Source organism: Atta colombica, unplaced genomic scaffold (genome assembly GCF_001594045.1).
Source record: "Atta colombica isolate Treedump-2 unplaced genomic scaffold, Acol1.0 scaffold18, whole genome shotgun sequence".
NCBI classification, from domain to species: domain Eukaryota; kingdom Metazoa; phylum Arthropoda; class Insecta; order Hymenoptera; family Formicidae; genus Atta; species Atta colombica.
In genome coordinates, this window is record NW_017259271.1 from 1,324,676 (window position 1) to 1,339,638 (window position 14,963).

Below are 14,963 nucleotides of genomic sequence, written 5' to 3' on the forward strand. Positions count from 1 at the left end.
AGAAAAATAAAATGATACAACATACATTTCAGCGTAATTCAGAACATATACACTTGCGGCACACGATACTTATTTTCCTGCTGGATTATTAGCTAGATTAGTCCGGATCTACAATAGATATTTTAAGGCTTAAGCCATAAGAAATTGACCAATTACAGTCGAATGCGAGAAGAATAATTAATTGTGATTTGTCCATTCCTTATGGCTTAAGGCTTAAAAATCTATTGTAAATCCAGAGTTAGAAATTTGCTACCGTATTGGTTACGTATTTGTTAGTAGCCTAATTTCCATCGAGGGTTTAAACTGGATCAGAATGTAAGAATCAACCAACTACAGTCGAGTATTCTTCTGTTACAGTCGAACGACAGTTCGGTGAAAGCTAAGCCAGTATCAGCCAATACGATGGCAAGATTCTAATCCAACTAGCAATCCAGCTGGAAAATAAGCATCGTGTATCACAGGTTTTACACAACTGCAATAAATGCAGAAATAAATCATCCAATCACATTTCTTTTATAAAGTCGCATGTAAAATTTGATTGGATAGTTTTTTTTATGCATACGTTTATGTGGCTGTGTAAGCAAGTGTGTGGATATACCTGAATTCCTGAATGCAACCCAAAAGATTGGACTGGCGGCAATTCGGCAAAGCAAACGATAAGTGGCAACCCTTTTGTCTATATTACTTTCAATCTCGCTCAATCTCGCTCGTGTCACTTTAGTCACTTAGTGTTCACTCTTCGGCGGGTTTTCGATTGACGAGACTTATATATTTCCTAACAGATTTGTATGTACTTCCATGTGTATACGGGCAAAAAAAGAAAATCCTTGCTTGCGATCTAATCTAACTAGTTAAACTGAATAAATGCTTTTCTCAGGTGTAAGCGCGAGTTACGGGAATTACAATGTTAGCCTGGATGCAAGAAGCAGCAAAAATGAATCCATTTTCATCGCCGTTTATGACAGTCAAGTGCCAGGCATTGGAGAACGGTGCTCGGCCGCTGATTCCGAATCGAAATATCGTTGCTGCTTCCGTCGAGGAAAGTGGTTAGTAATATTATCTCCCGAACCGTTCTCATTTGATCGTGAGTAAAACGAGGATTCTTCCTAATCGAGAGGTTATGCAGCTTTCATGATATCCAACATCTTATGGAGCAATCTTTATATCAGGAATTGTTACTGATGTTCCAAGGATTTTTTTGCCATTTTGGTATGAAATGATCTATTTATGTGATAAGACACGCCATTTTTTTATTTGACAGTCGCGTTACATAACCCGAAGTATGTTTCATCTGAAACACGATCGAATGTCATTCCATTGTCAAATCCCTAGGTTTGAAGGTCGCTCGATTGCTCATTGATGTTCTCGAGAACTTTTGTTTTATTTATTTTTTTTTTAATATTGATATATGATTTAAGACAACAGGCCAAATTTCTAATTAACTTACAATTAATCCACTTTTATCAATATAGATTAATTTTAATTGATTTGTTGAATTTACTGTTTTTCTAATTTCTAAAACTAGAAGAATATAAAAAGTTACGTAAAACTGATATTAAAGTTAACTTACATTGGTAGAAATGGACATAATTTAATCTAGCACAGAATTGAAATAATATCTTTGCACCATTCAGTCTACCTGTAGTCTTCCTATTATTAAAGAAAATATTTAGTTTCTTAACAAAGTTATAGCTATATAAAATAAAATAATAGATATTGATAGATTAATCATCATTAAGTTAATCAATGTTTGTTCGAAATTTTTAAAAAACAACGTGCTTCGCTGTTCCTTACACCACGACTTCTCGCGGTAGATTATAATACATTTTTATAAATTGTATAACTAGAAAATGTAAAACTGATGTTTGATTATCAAACATTTTACGTACATATGTCACATTTGTATATGTGCTGTGCAATGTATTAAATTTCTGTTCCTATGTTAAAAGAAGGTTACAAATTACATAATCTTTATGCAAGAATTTTAACATTTTACATAGAAAGACATTTGATTTTTTTAAAATTGTGGATTGTATAAGGTGCAGCTATTGTTGGCCATTGTGCTATCGGTACATTATATAAAATATGCTCTTTAGCCTTGAAAAGGCGAAACGGTAAGAATAATTCGCTTGCATGAGATATAAATCATTTCTTATTTGGTTTATTTGAGCGTAGTATGCTTTAAAAGACTCGATCATTGACCTTGTTTATATTTAATTAATAATTCATTAATTTGATTGTCATCTCTGTTGATTGTGCTTTCAAAGCGTGTTTATAGTTCAAGCAAGCAAAGCAAAAGAGACAAATCCAGTTAAACTTAGAATCCGCGCCAAGAAGAGTGCTCGATTAATCAGCTGATCAAAAGAACGTCCTGAAATGCTGAAAAATATCTTGATATTTAAAAGTGCCATTTTAAAATTTTGAATTTATATTATTAATTTATTTTTCATTTAAACAAATTTAATATTGTACTCCGCTTCATTAGCTCCAAGTGAAAATAGAGAAGGATTCTACAATAAAAATTACAAGACATATTTATTCAAAAAGATATTTTTACTTTTTTTACCGAAAGTAAAGTATTTATAATTATACTATTATTATGTATTAAAAAAAAATTTATTACTTTATTTATATTATATAATAATATTATTTTGTTTTAAAGTTTAATAACATGTATATGATATCACGCATACTTGAAGCATTTGCCTGGATCAAGTTTAAGTTTTCTTTCACATTAAACTTGGATGTGAAAAATTTAAATTTACTAAATTTAATAATGTAATAACGACTACATAAACAAAATATTGTCTATTGATATATCATGTAATAGGCATAAAAAAATTTTTTTTTTAATTAGAAAAAATATAGAAGAAAGTTTATTATACTTAATAATTTTAGAGTTTATATCGAATTTAGCTAAACGTACTGGTGAAATGAAATATATATTAATAAAAATCTTAACTGCTTAGATCTTACAACATTAGTCTAGATTTACAATCAGATCCTTACTTTAAGAGACCGTAAGTCGTAAGTTATAAGTGATGATATATCGTGGTCAGAAAACTTATGCTTTTAGAATTAGATTTTGCTGAAGTCAATTTGCTTAAATATACAGTTAAAGACTAGAGACTGTTAAAAAATAGTTTAAAGACAGAAATTAATGTCATTTAATCTTTTTTAGCTTAGGGCATCTTAAAGGAAGGTTGTGGACCGACTTATACTGCCAGAACCGTCGAATTTTTCGAAAAATACATAGGAGAATTAAAAATTAATACGATGTTGTTTTGTATATTTCCAGATAGTTGCGAATTTGGATCAAATAAATATTTTCTACTATGCGGTCTCGGAGGCATTTTATCCTGTGGCATCACTCACACCGGTATCACTCCCTTAGATTTAGTCAAATGCCGAATTCAAGTGGATCCTCAAAAATACAAATCAGTGTTCAATGGATTTCGAGTAACTATTCTTACTAATTATTTATTTTCTTTTATATTTATGGATATAATACAATATTATTGTATAATATTGTATATATTGTATAATATTGTATAATATTTAAGATATAATATTTATTATGAATTCTACGTGTTATAGGTAACTTTTGCCGAAGATGGCACTCGAGGATTAGTGAAAGGCTGGGCGCCTACTTTCTTTGGCTACTCCATCCAAGGAATGTTTAAATTCGGTCTTTATGAAGTTTTCAAAGTTCAATATTCGACGTTAGTCGGCGAAGAGGTCGCTTATGAATATAGAACTTCTTTATACTTGATATCGTCGGCTTCAGCGGAATTCTTTGCAGATATTGGCTTAGCGCCATTTGAAGCCGCCAAGGTAATTGGTCGTCAATAGTTTTCTATATCATTATAACCAATTGCTCTGTTCTATACAACAAATTTGTTTTTAAATTACAGGTCAGGATACAGACTATGCCAGGGTATGCTGATACTTTACGACAAGCAGTACCAAAGATGTATATAGACGAGGGTCTTACCGGATTCTATAAAGGCTTAGTACCGCTATGGATGCGTCAGATTCCATATACGATGATGAAATTTGCCTGTTTCGAACGCACCGTCGAACTTCTATATAAATATGTAGTACCCAAACCTAGATCAGAATGTAATAAATCTGAGCAACTGGTAGTTACGTTTGCAGCTGGATATATCGCCGGTGTATTCTGCGCTATTGTATCTCATCCTGCTGATACGGTAGGATTTGTTGGAATACTTCCATTTGTAAAAAGAAGAAAGAAAAATTTGATTGATAAAAACCAACGCAAGAATATATTACTTCAATTTACATATTTTGATAAACGTTTCATATATATATAAATTAGTAATATATTATTATATATATTGCATTGTCCTTGCTTTTGTGCTCCTTTATTGAGCAAATTTAATTTGTTCGAAAACTTATTTGAAAAGTCAAGATAAAAAAACTTTTGTTATTTAAATTTTGTTATAAAAAAGCTATCGGTTAATCTTTTATATTTTCATGATGCATGATAAAAATTCGGACGCATTAAGAATAAATGTAAAAAGAGAGATTAGATGACAAAATAAATGACAAAATAAAATAAATTGTTTCTTAAAAAAAAAAAGAAAGAAAAAATCGATTTATTGAAATACAAAATATATTTTGATATTCATATCAATAAAAAAAAAATAAAATAATAACTTTCTTGTTACAGTCTATTTAGGCCTGTAAAGCTAACACACATTCTACAATAAGCCATTAATTATAAATCAGAAATTAGAAGTTGGGAATTGACTGTGATTGTCAATTTTCACTTCTAACTTCTGATTTATGACTAATGACTTATTGTAGAATGGTCATAAAACTTATGTAGTAGAAATTAAAATTGTTTAAAGATTTGCGGGTTATCATTATGTGTTGATACAATCATTAATATCAACATTGAACATGGGAACTGTTTAGAAGAGCAACTAGATTGTTCATTGGTAACCTTGGTAAAATATAAATATCTATAGAAATCTCAAAAGATGAAAAAAATCCTCATAATCATTTATATTTGTTCATCTGAACTAAAATAAATTACACATTATTATAAATAATTTTTGAATATAATCCATTAATAGAGAACAAAAAGAATTAAACTGAAAACTAGATCAGTTCAAATGTTACGAAATAAAGATACTGAAAGATATCTAGGCTAGATAGACTACATATAGCATATGCGAGCACAGACTATTTGATGATATCTCATATTGATAATAATTTTAAATTGTCAATATTTTGAATCTATAAATGTTTGGCCAGGTGGTGTCGAAGTTGAATCAAGAGAAGGGAGCAACCGCGGGTCAAGTCCTGAAGAAGCTCGGTTTCGGTGGTGTGTGGAAGGGCTTGGGACCGAGAATCATTATGATCGGTACCTTGACCGCCGCGCAATGGTTTATCTATGACGCTGTCAAGGTTTGGTTACGCATGCCCCGTCCACCACCACCTGAGATGCCAGAATCTCTCAAGAAGAAGTACGGCCTGGCATAAGCATAATGTGATAGGCACATATATATTATCGCTAACCGAATCATTTCACTCAATTATCGATTAGAAAAAGAGAAACGTATAAAGCAACTTCAATTTCTCATATTGTATATCGTTGAACGATATGTCCTATTTTATTTTGGAATATTTATTCTACATTATACAACAGCATCAACGCAAGGCAACACTGCCACAAGATTAGAGAAAACAATTGTGTCTTACAAATAGAAAATATAGGATGGTAATTGTGCGAATTCTATCGAAGGCACAATGGATTATCTAGTTACCTAGAGTAACCGTGACATTGTATATAGGGTGATCGCTATAAATAAATAGGCCGATTACTCAATACTATATTGCTTAATATTTCTCCTTTTTCCAAAATATAACGATGATTGGTAACATGACGATCGAAACGCAGAGAATGCAACATTTTATAAGATATATCGCTGATTAATAAAGTTGTAATGAGAAAATGGAATTTTAATTTATTAACTATACTGGAATAGCAAAAACAAAATTTATCTCATATAATGTATATTGGGTATAACTTTACTAAAGACAATCTCATCGATTTCAACAATCTTGACAAATGTGGTCAAGATCATGATCCTGAGTAATAATCAAAAGATTTTAATTATCGCTCGTAAAAGTTATTAACAAAAAAATTAAATTTTGCTTAGATTAAATATCATATTATTTGTGCTCTATAGTCTGTCACTACATATACATACGTTGTCATGATCAAAATATATATAAAATATAGAAAGGCGCTCAACTTTGTTCCAAAAAAGCTGTACTTGTGATTAATTAAAAAGCTCATCTATATAAAGTCACTATGTGAATTTATGTTGTTTGTGTAAAAATCTCACTTTGAATATCTCGCGTAGAAAATTTTTAATCCAATTCTATATGAGTCTATAACTATGTGAAAATGTGGTCCCACCAATAGGAGCGGAGGGGAAGGGGGGGGGGAAGTGGGCTGAACTTACTATGTACTGTATCCACACAAAAAGTATATATTATATTACTGTTCAGAATATAAAAAAGAGAATAATTAATTAACTTTGATTAATAATATTTTACAGCTAAAACCTATTGATTGTTACTCAGTATAATGACATCAAGAATTATTGAAATTTGTGAGTTTTATCGTATAGTGAAATAAACTAATATTTTCATGCATGTTCTTTCGTATATAAGATTTAATAATTCTAAAATATATCAGAAGTTCTTTTCGATTCGCAAATTAATAAATAACTTATTAATAAGTAATTATAAATCTTGATCAATAAATGAAATTTATTTTTACAAATATATAAGTCACGAATTATATGTTTATTTATTAATATAGAATTAAAAAAACAATTTTTTTACACATTATCCATATATATTGTTGAACCAATGTATGTACATAGAGTGGGATAGAAGTTGGAAAAACTGATCAAAAATCAACCTTAAAATGTGAATAAAACAAATGTAGTTTCATATTGTAATAAGATGAAGAAACTCTAATTAAATTATATAAAGTCTTCATCAATTTATTTCGATTTGGCAAGACAATGAAAATGAAAAACTAAATTTATTTTGTGAGCATTATGTAGCATATTTTCGACAAATCCAAGAATATTTGTCAAATTTAAAATGTTATTAATTTTTGAGATACTGGTGGAAAAAATAAAAATGTGCAAGAATATACATATGAGAAGACAACTATCAATACATGTGATATTAGTGCGTCGTTGTGTCACGGAAACAAAAATTTGCATAAGTTGAAAAATTTTAGAAATTTGATGAAAAATACCTTGTTTGTAAAAAACTTTTGTTATTATTATTCTTTTATTTCCATTCAACAGTCAGTTACAAGTATCTAAAAAAATAGTAACATTTTAAATTTAACAAATATTCTTGGATTTGTCGAAAATATGTGCACAGCTCATAAAACAAATTCAGACTTTTTCACTTTCATTGCCTTACTAAATCAAAATAAACTAATGAAGCTATTATATAATTTAGTTAGAGATTCTTCATCTTATTTACAATATGAAATCACATTTGTTTTAAATTTCAAGTTTGACTTTTGGTGTCAGTTTTTTCAACTTCTATCCCACTGTACAATACATACATTGATTCAATAGTATATATATATCGATAATGTGTCAAAAATTGTTTTTTTAATTCTATTAATAATTCTATATAACTCCATATAACTCCATAAATCAAACTAAGACTCCTTATAAATCAAAGAATTGAAAAGGATACGGGCAATAGAAGTCAAGCGCAGAAGACGTCGCGCAAATAATATATTTATGATGTGTGAAACTTCTTTATTCATGTTTTGGCTCACTTTTGAGCCTTCCTCAGAGACAACATAAACCAACATATATCAAAACTGAATAAAAATTATCCTGATGAGCTCCTCTATCAAAAATTTAAATGTCGGAATTAAAACTAAAAAGAATGAAAGAAAAAAGAAATTAGGAAATACCGTAAAATAGAATATGGAGAACTAATTTAGCCAACAATTTTAATTATAATTATAATTAATTATCCAACAAATATAAGGACGCTCACCATGCTCACAGAGCACCATATCGCAAACACTACAAAAATAATTCAAGAACTCCTGATAATGTCCAGTCAATATTAGACACAGTGAGTCATTTTTTGTTTTTTAAATAATTTTCTGAAATAATAAATGGAAAAATATATCATTAAAGCGTTAATCAATTCCAAGAACAAGAAAATAATCGATAAACATGCCAGAAAGATTACTGCATACAAACAACACTGACTGACTAGACAACAATTCAAGTCTTTATAGTTTGTCTATCGGGAGATTGAGAAGCTCCTTCATATTCATTTGCATGTTGAGTCCATGCGTCTGTCTCTTGATGAATATTATTTCCGAAATAAATCTCTTCCTGTAGTGAGATTCCTCATCTAATATTGTAACATTGTCCCAATTGAAATCATGACCTTCTTGTAATCGATGCTCCGTTATGACATTACGAGTAGTATTCCATCGAATGTGGTTCTTATGCTCCGTCATTTTTGATCTCAATTATTTACACGGTTGTCCCACATAATTTGCATCGCAACTCTTACACGAAATTTTATAAATAACATTCGACTTCTTGTCACGCAGTAAAGAGTTCTTATGCATCCTAATGCACTCTAATGAATTCTCGCAATTTATTAGTGTTATTCTATAAAACGAAACTCTCATTCAACGATCACTATTCAATCTACTAAACTTCTCAGTAATCATGAACGAAAGTGAACCACGAAGGTTGCACTGCTTTAACCCTATTATCATTAACAATACTCTTCCTATTACTAGCCATAATAATTTTCTTCAAATGATTGTTAATATTCTCAAATATAAAGTTCAATGGATAATCATTATTTAACAATACTTTAATAATGAAACACAAATTATCAAGGTAAAATTTAGGATTCGAAAGCAAAACTATTCTATCAATTAATTCCGCGATTGTACTTATTTTTCGAGAAATCGGATGCTGTGACCAAAAATTCAAATATTTACCCGAAGAAGTCGGCTTGTACTAATTGAACTCTATCAACTTATTATCCCTAATCACTGTAACATCCAAAAGATTCAATCTATTACTCCCTTCTATAGCGAATTGAAACCTAGGAGAGAATTAAAATGCCGAGAATTAAAAATATCAAGAATGGAACTAACTGAAGACGCAGGTGCCGCCAATAATATATCGTCAATAAATCTGTAATAAAAGGGCAACGGAAACTGAATTAAAGACAAAACTCTAACCTCCATTTCGCATAAATAGATCCGTGATGACGAAAGATAACGGAGAGCCCATCCCTTCTGCCTATATATAACACAAAAACAAAGAAAATAGAACTGAAAATAAAACAAACTGAACCGTTTTGATGAATTCTTCCTCCAATAAACAACAATCTCTAGAAATAAATCGCCAATGGTCTTTAATATAGTCCATCTTTAATATAATCCATCTTATATAGTCAATGGAGATATTTTTGAAGAGACTCACAACATCCAGACATTAATTGAAATTCATCACTTAAACATCTACATCAAGTTCCTTAACAAGTTTAAAACTATTTTCGATATGACTGTCTGCCTTAAGAATTGTTTTTATGATAATATTATGAAGAAACTGCTAACGAATACAAAGGTTATTTATCGAAGAAACTATTATACGAAAGAGGCAGTCCTGCTTATATATCTTCGGAAGAGCATAGGCTCTCGGAAGTATCCCATCATTACTTAAGAAACTTCTATATATGGAATTAGCTATATACTTTTTTTCCCTTCAACTAACTAATAAAACACGTTATCATTCTCTTTGTCAGATCCCTTTCAACTACCTCATAAGTATTTATATCCTGAAGCATTTTATTTATCTACCGATGCCTTTTTTGATAAATAGGGGAATCTTCATATCTTTTCTTCTTGCGCGAAAGGAGTAGAATTGATTCGAAGTGTTGCTGGCTGTGTTGAACAGAGGGAAGAAATAATATTAAAAATATCAGGCTTATTCGTAATTATCAGAAGACAGTCTGCGGTTGACATTGATCGTGGTAGGGATAGAATGTTGGAGGATAGCGTTAGTGTTAGGTTGTCGTTGTATCCTAACGTACAGAATCCAAATATTGAGATAGTTAGAGAAATACAGATTGATCCTCAGCCTTTTCTTCCACTGATTCCTTCTCTTTCATTTACTTCACAAAGGAAAGGCTGGTTCGTGAATCTATCAACAGTTTCCATACCTCCTAATATACAAAACTTTTTATAATTGAGAGATAATTTTGCCTTACCTTTGAACAATAGATTAAATTTAACGGTCGATCTTATTAAGTGTATTGAAAATAATACAAATTGTCTATTGATGAGCAGATCTCGATCCATTCATTTCCTATACTAAGTAACTTAGCTTCTTGTTCCCTATATGGAGGTAGACAGGAGTTTGTCACAGCTAGCGAAAGACACTAGGATTTTCTTAAGGGATATGAATGATGGATTATTTTTACTCTGCGGATAAGGGGACTGTGACGGTAGGCATTGGATACACAAGTGTACATTTCCAGGAATGAGATGCTTCAGGATGTGAATACTTATGAGGTAGTTGAAAGGGATTCGACAAGGAGGTAACGAGCTTACGCGCTTTATTAGTTAGTTGAAGGGAAAAAAGTATATAGCTAATTCCACATATAGAAGTTTCTTAAGTAATGATGGAATACTTCCGAGAGCCTACGCTCTTCCGAAGATATATAAGCAGGACTGCCCCTTTCGTATAATAGTTTCTTCGATAAATAGTCCTTTGTATTCGTTAGCAGTGTTTCTTCATAATATTATCATAAAAACAATTCCTAAGGCAGATAGTCATAATCGAAAACAGTTTTGGAAAAACTTGTTAAGAAACTTGATAGTAGACATTTGAGTGATGAATTTCAATTAATGTCATTGGCTGTTGTGAACCTCTTCAATAACGTCCCCATTGACTATGAGATGGACTGTATTAAAGACCATTGGCGATTTATTTCTAGAGATTGTTGTTTACTGGAGGAGAAATTTATCAAAGCAGTTCAGTTTGTTTTAGATTCTACTTTCTTTATTTTTGATAGTATTATATATAGGCAGAATTACGAAACTTCTATGGATTCTCCGTCATCGATCTAATTATGCGAAAGCTGGAGGTTAGAGCTTTGTCTTTGATTCGATTGCCCTTTTACTATAGGTTTATTAATGATAATTATATATTGGCATCTGCATCTTCAGTTAGTTCCATTCTTGATATTTTTAATTTTTAGCATTCTAGACTTCAGTTCACTATGATGGTAGGAAGTGATTGGATTTTTTGGATGTTACAGTGATTAGGAATAATGAGTTGATAGAGTTCAATGGTGATATCACAAGCCGACTTTTTCGAGAAAATATTTGAATTTTTGGTTACAGCATCTGATTTCTCGAAAAATAGATACAATCGCGGGATTAATTGATAGGGTAGTTTTGCTTTCGAATCCTAAATTTCACCTTGATAATTTGTGTTTCATTATTAAAGTATTGTTAGAGAATGATTATCCATTGAACTTTATATTTGAAAATATTAACAATCGTTTGAAGAAAATTATTATGACTAGTAATAGGAAGAGTGTTATTAATGATAATAGGGTTGAAGCAGTGCAGTCTTTGTGGTTCACTGTTCCTTTCGTTCGTGATTACTGAGAAGTAGATTGAATAGCGAGCGTATGAGGATTTCGTTTTATAGCACTAATAAGTTGCGAGAATTCATTAGGGTGCATAAGAATCCTTTATCGCGTGACAAGAAGTTGAATGTTGTTTATAAGAGTTACGATGCAAGTCATGTGGAACAGACGTATAGACAGCTGAGATCAAGAATCACGAAGCATAAGAACCATATCTGATGAAATACCTCTACTCGTAATGTCATAACGGAACATCGGTTACAGAAGACCATGATTTCGATTAGGATTACAATACTGGACGAGGAGCCTCACTATAGAAAAAGATTTATTTCTGAGATGATATTAATCAAGAGATGCATGGACCAGCAGATGGATATGGAGGGGCTTCCTAAGGCCTATCTCCTGATCATAGACAAGCTATAAAGGTTTGAATTGTTGTCTAATCAGTCAGTGTTATTCGTACGATATTGATTCGTACAGTGAGTCTTTTATCGATTACTTTCTTGTTCTTGGAATTGATTAACGCTTTAATGATACATTTTTCCATCTGTTATCTCGAAAAATTACTAATTAAAAAACAAAAAGTAACTCACTGTGTCTGATACTGACTGGTCAACATTATCAGGAGCTGGTTCTTGAATTATTTTTGTAGTGTTTGTGGTATGTAATGCTCTGTGAACATGGTGAGCCTTATATTTGCTAGATAATTATAAGCTTAAGATTGTTGGATAAATTAGTTTTTATTCTATTTTACGATATATTTCTTAATTTCTTTTCTTTTTTCTTTCTCTCTTTTTGATTTTAATTCTGACATTTAAATTCTCAATGTAGAGGAATTCATCATAATAGGATAATTTTTATTTATAATTTTTATATATGTTAGTTTATATTGTCTTTGAGAAAGAAAAGTGAGCCGAAACATGTAAGCGCGTTTTAATGAATAAAGAAGTTTCACACATCATAGGTATATTATTTACGCGACGTCTTCTACGCTTGACTCCTACTGTCCGTATTCTTTTCAGTTCTAATAACATTTGAAATATGACAAATATTCTTGGATTTGTCGAAAATATGTTGCATAACTCACAAAACAAATTCAATGTCAATTCTTTTTTATTTCCATTGCCTTGTCAAATCGAAATAAATTGATGAAGCATTTATATAATTTAATTAGAGAGTCTTCATCTTATGTACAATATAAAATCACATTTGTTTTATTCAAATTTTAAGATTGACTTTCGGCCAATTTTTCCAATTTCTATCTCATTAATAAATGTAGTAGAATGCGTTAAAAAAAATTAATTTCAACATATAGAGCAAAACAATTCACAATTTCTCATTTCTAAGTACAGCGTTAGAAAATATCCATGCAAGTACTTTTATATCACCTTATTTCCAATGCAGTCTTTCCAGTATTAATCATGTATATAACAATACTGTTTTTTATATTGCATTGTACAAAATTAATAACAAAAAATGTAATTCTTATGTTTGTATCATTTCACAAACAATATAAGTATGCATAGAGGAAAATAACAATAAATATGCAGTTGCATTCTATAATTGCATATTCATTCCTCCATTACACATTAATATAACAATAGTTGTAACAAAAAGATATATATCTTATACATTAGGATAGATCGAAAAAAAATTTTTGAAAATCAATTAACAATATCCCCCAAAGTTATGGACCTCAATATAGATTTGGATAAAATTTCGTCAAAATTGATTAATAATAATACTCTTCAAGTATCTTATCCCTCGATTTAGAAATTAGTATTTATGCATTTCTTGGATACATATGTCAAAATTCGAAAAAATATTTAAATTTCAATACAATTTGCGTTTGGGGAGACGCTATTAGCGCTATTTGTGTCATTCTATCCTTGTTTTACGTCTAATAAACAATGAAGATAGAATGACAAAAGTCGCGTTAATAGCGTCTCCCCGAACGCACCATTGTATTACTTGTTCTTTTTGGTCGCTGAACACGAATCCGACAGGATCAGAAGTACATTTCAAAATGACGGATCCAATATGATAGAGTGAATAAAAAGTCCCGGACCGATGAAATATCTTGGGAACTAAGCATTTCTGAAAGAAATGTTTCCTACAAAATATAAAATTATAGGATATAGTTTAAACGATCCATTCACTGATCTGGTCCTGGATTCTGATCTTCTATTTTTGATTCCGAAAATAGCCGATATCGACAGCTTTTCAGAACACTATAATAAAGTTATTTTTATTGAGTACTTTTCAAGTTATATCCAGTGAGAAATGATAATGGAATCGATGTCGAATTGACGTCGATTTGATGTCTATTCGATGATTTCGATGTCAATTCTATTGTCATTTCTTATTGGGTATAACTCGAAAGGATAAGGCTCGAAGATTATAGTACCACCAACATTAGCATTACGCAAAGTGTCCGACTGAAATTCTGGCTGAAGTGTCCGGCTAAAATTTCTTGAATATTATTCAGGATAACATGTCCTGGATAACATTTGTCAAGATCAAGGTCATTGAAAATTGTACCTCTTTTTTTCATTTTTACGTTATTATTAAAAATAAATAAATAAATTTTAAATAAATAAAAATAAATAAATTTTTAATAACTTTGAAGAGTACTCAATAAAAAATAACTTTTATTATAGTGTTTTGTTAATATAGTGTTTTGGAAAATTCTCGACATCGGTTATTAGAGTCTGGAATCGAAAATAAGGTGTGTCATTTAAAAAAATTAATATGACCTTGCCCTGACCTTAGGAACCCAAGATTGCATTGACTAGATCAATGAATAGATCATTTAAAACTCAGCAACTTTTGTAAGAAACATTTCTCTCGGAAATGCGGGATATTTCCCGGTCTTGGACTTTACTCATCCTTTGTGTAGTCATATTGGATTCGCCATTTTGAAATGTGTACTTTTGATCTCGGATTTGTTAGCGATCAAAAAAAAATAGATAGATACCAAATTATATTAAAATTTCGATATTTTTTTCAAATTTTGACACATGTATTCAAGAAATGTATAAATACTAATTTCAAAGTCGAGAGGCAACCTGAAGATATTAATCGATTTCGATGAAATTTTACTCAAATCATATTGTGACTCATAACTATCTTTTGGAGGTATTGCTAATTGATTTTCAAAAATTTTTTTGACCTATCCTATATATATATCTTACACACACACACACACTCTCTCTCTCTCTCTCTCTCTCTATATATAT

General features: G+C 30.6%; 1 protein-coding gene across 1 annotated transcript; it reads left to right on the forward strand.

Moving 5' to 3' along the window:
• Positions 1-625: 625 nt before the first annotated feature.
• Positions 626-5,859, forward strand: LOC108686429 (phosphate carrier protein, mitochondrial). The gene is made up of 6 exons (XM_018191740.1): positions 626-786; positions 878-1,046; positions 3,299-3,459; positions 3,598-3,834; positions 3,915-4,211; positions 5,284-5,859. The coding sequence occupies exons 2-6, from the start codon at positions 905-907 to the stop codon at positions 5,509-5,511; spliced, it is 1,065 nt and encodes a 354-aa protein (XP_018047229.1). The 5' UTR covers positions 626-786; positions 878-904; the 3' UTR covers positions 5,512-5,859.
• Positions 5,860-14,963: the final 9,104 nt, after the last annotated feature.

Bases quoted from the DNA above. Each gene is read 5' to 3' on its own strand.
- LOC108686429 (XM_018191740.1), top strand. From the start codon at position 905: ATGTTAGCCTGGATGCAAGAAGCAGCAAAAATGAATCCATTTTCATCG. The intron at 3,835-3,914 runs GTAATTGGTCGT...TTTAAATTACAG, and splicing joins CGCCATTTGAAGCCGCCAAG to GTCAGGATACAGACTATGCC. The intron at 4,212-5,283 runs GTAGGATTTGTT...ATGTTTGGCCAG, and splicing joins TATCTCATCCTGCTGATACG to GTGGTGTCGAAGTTGAATCA.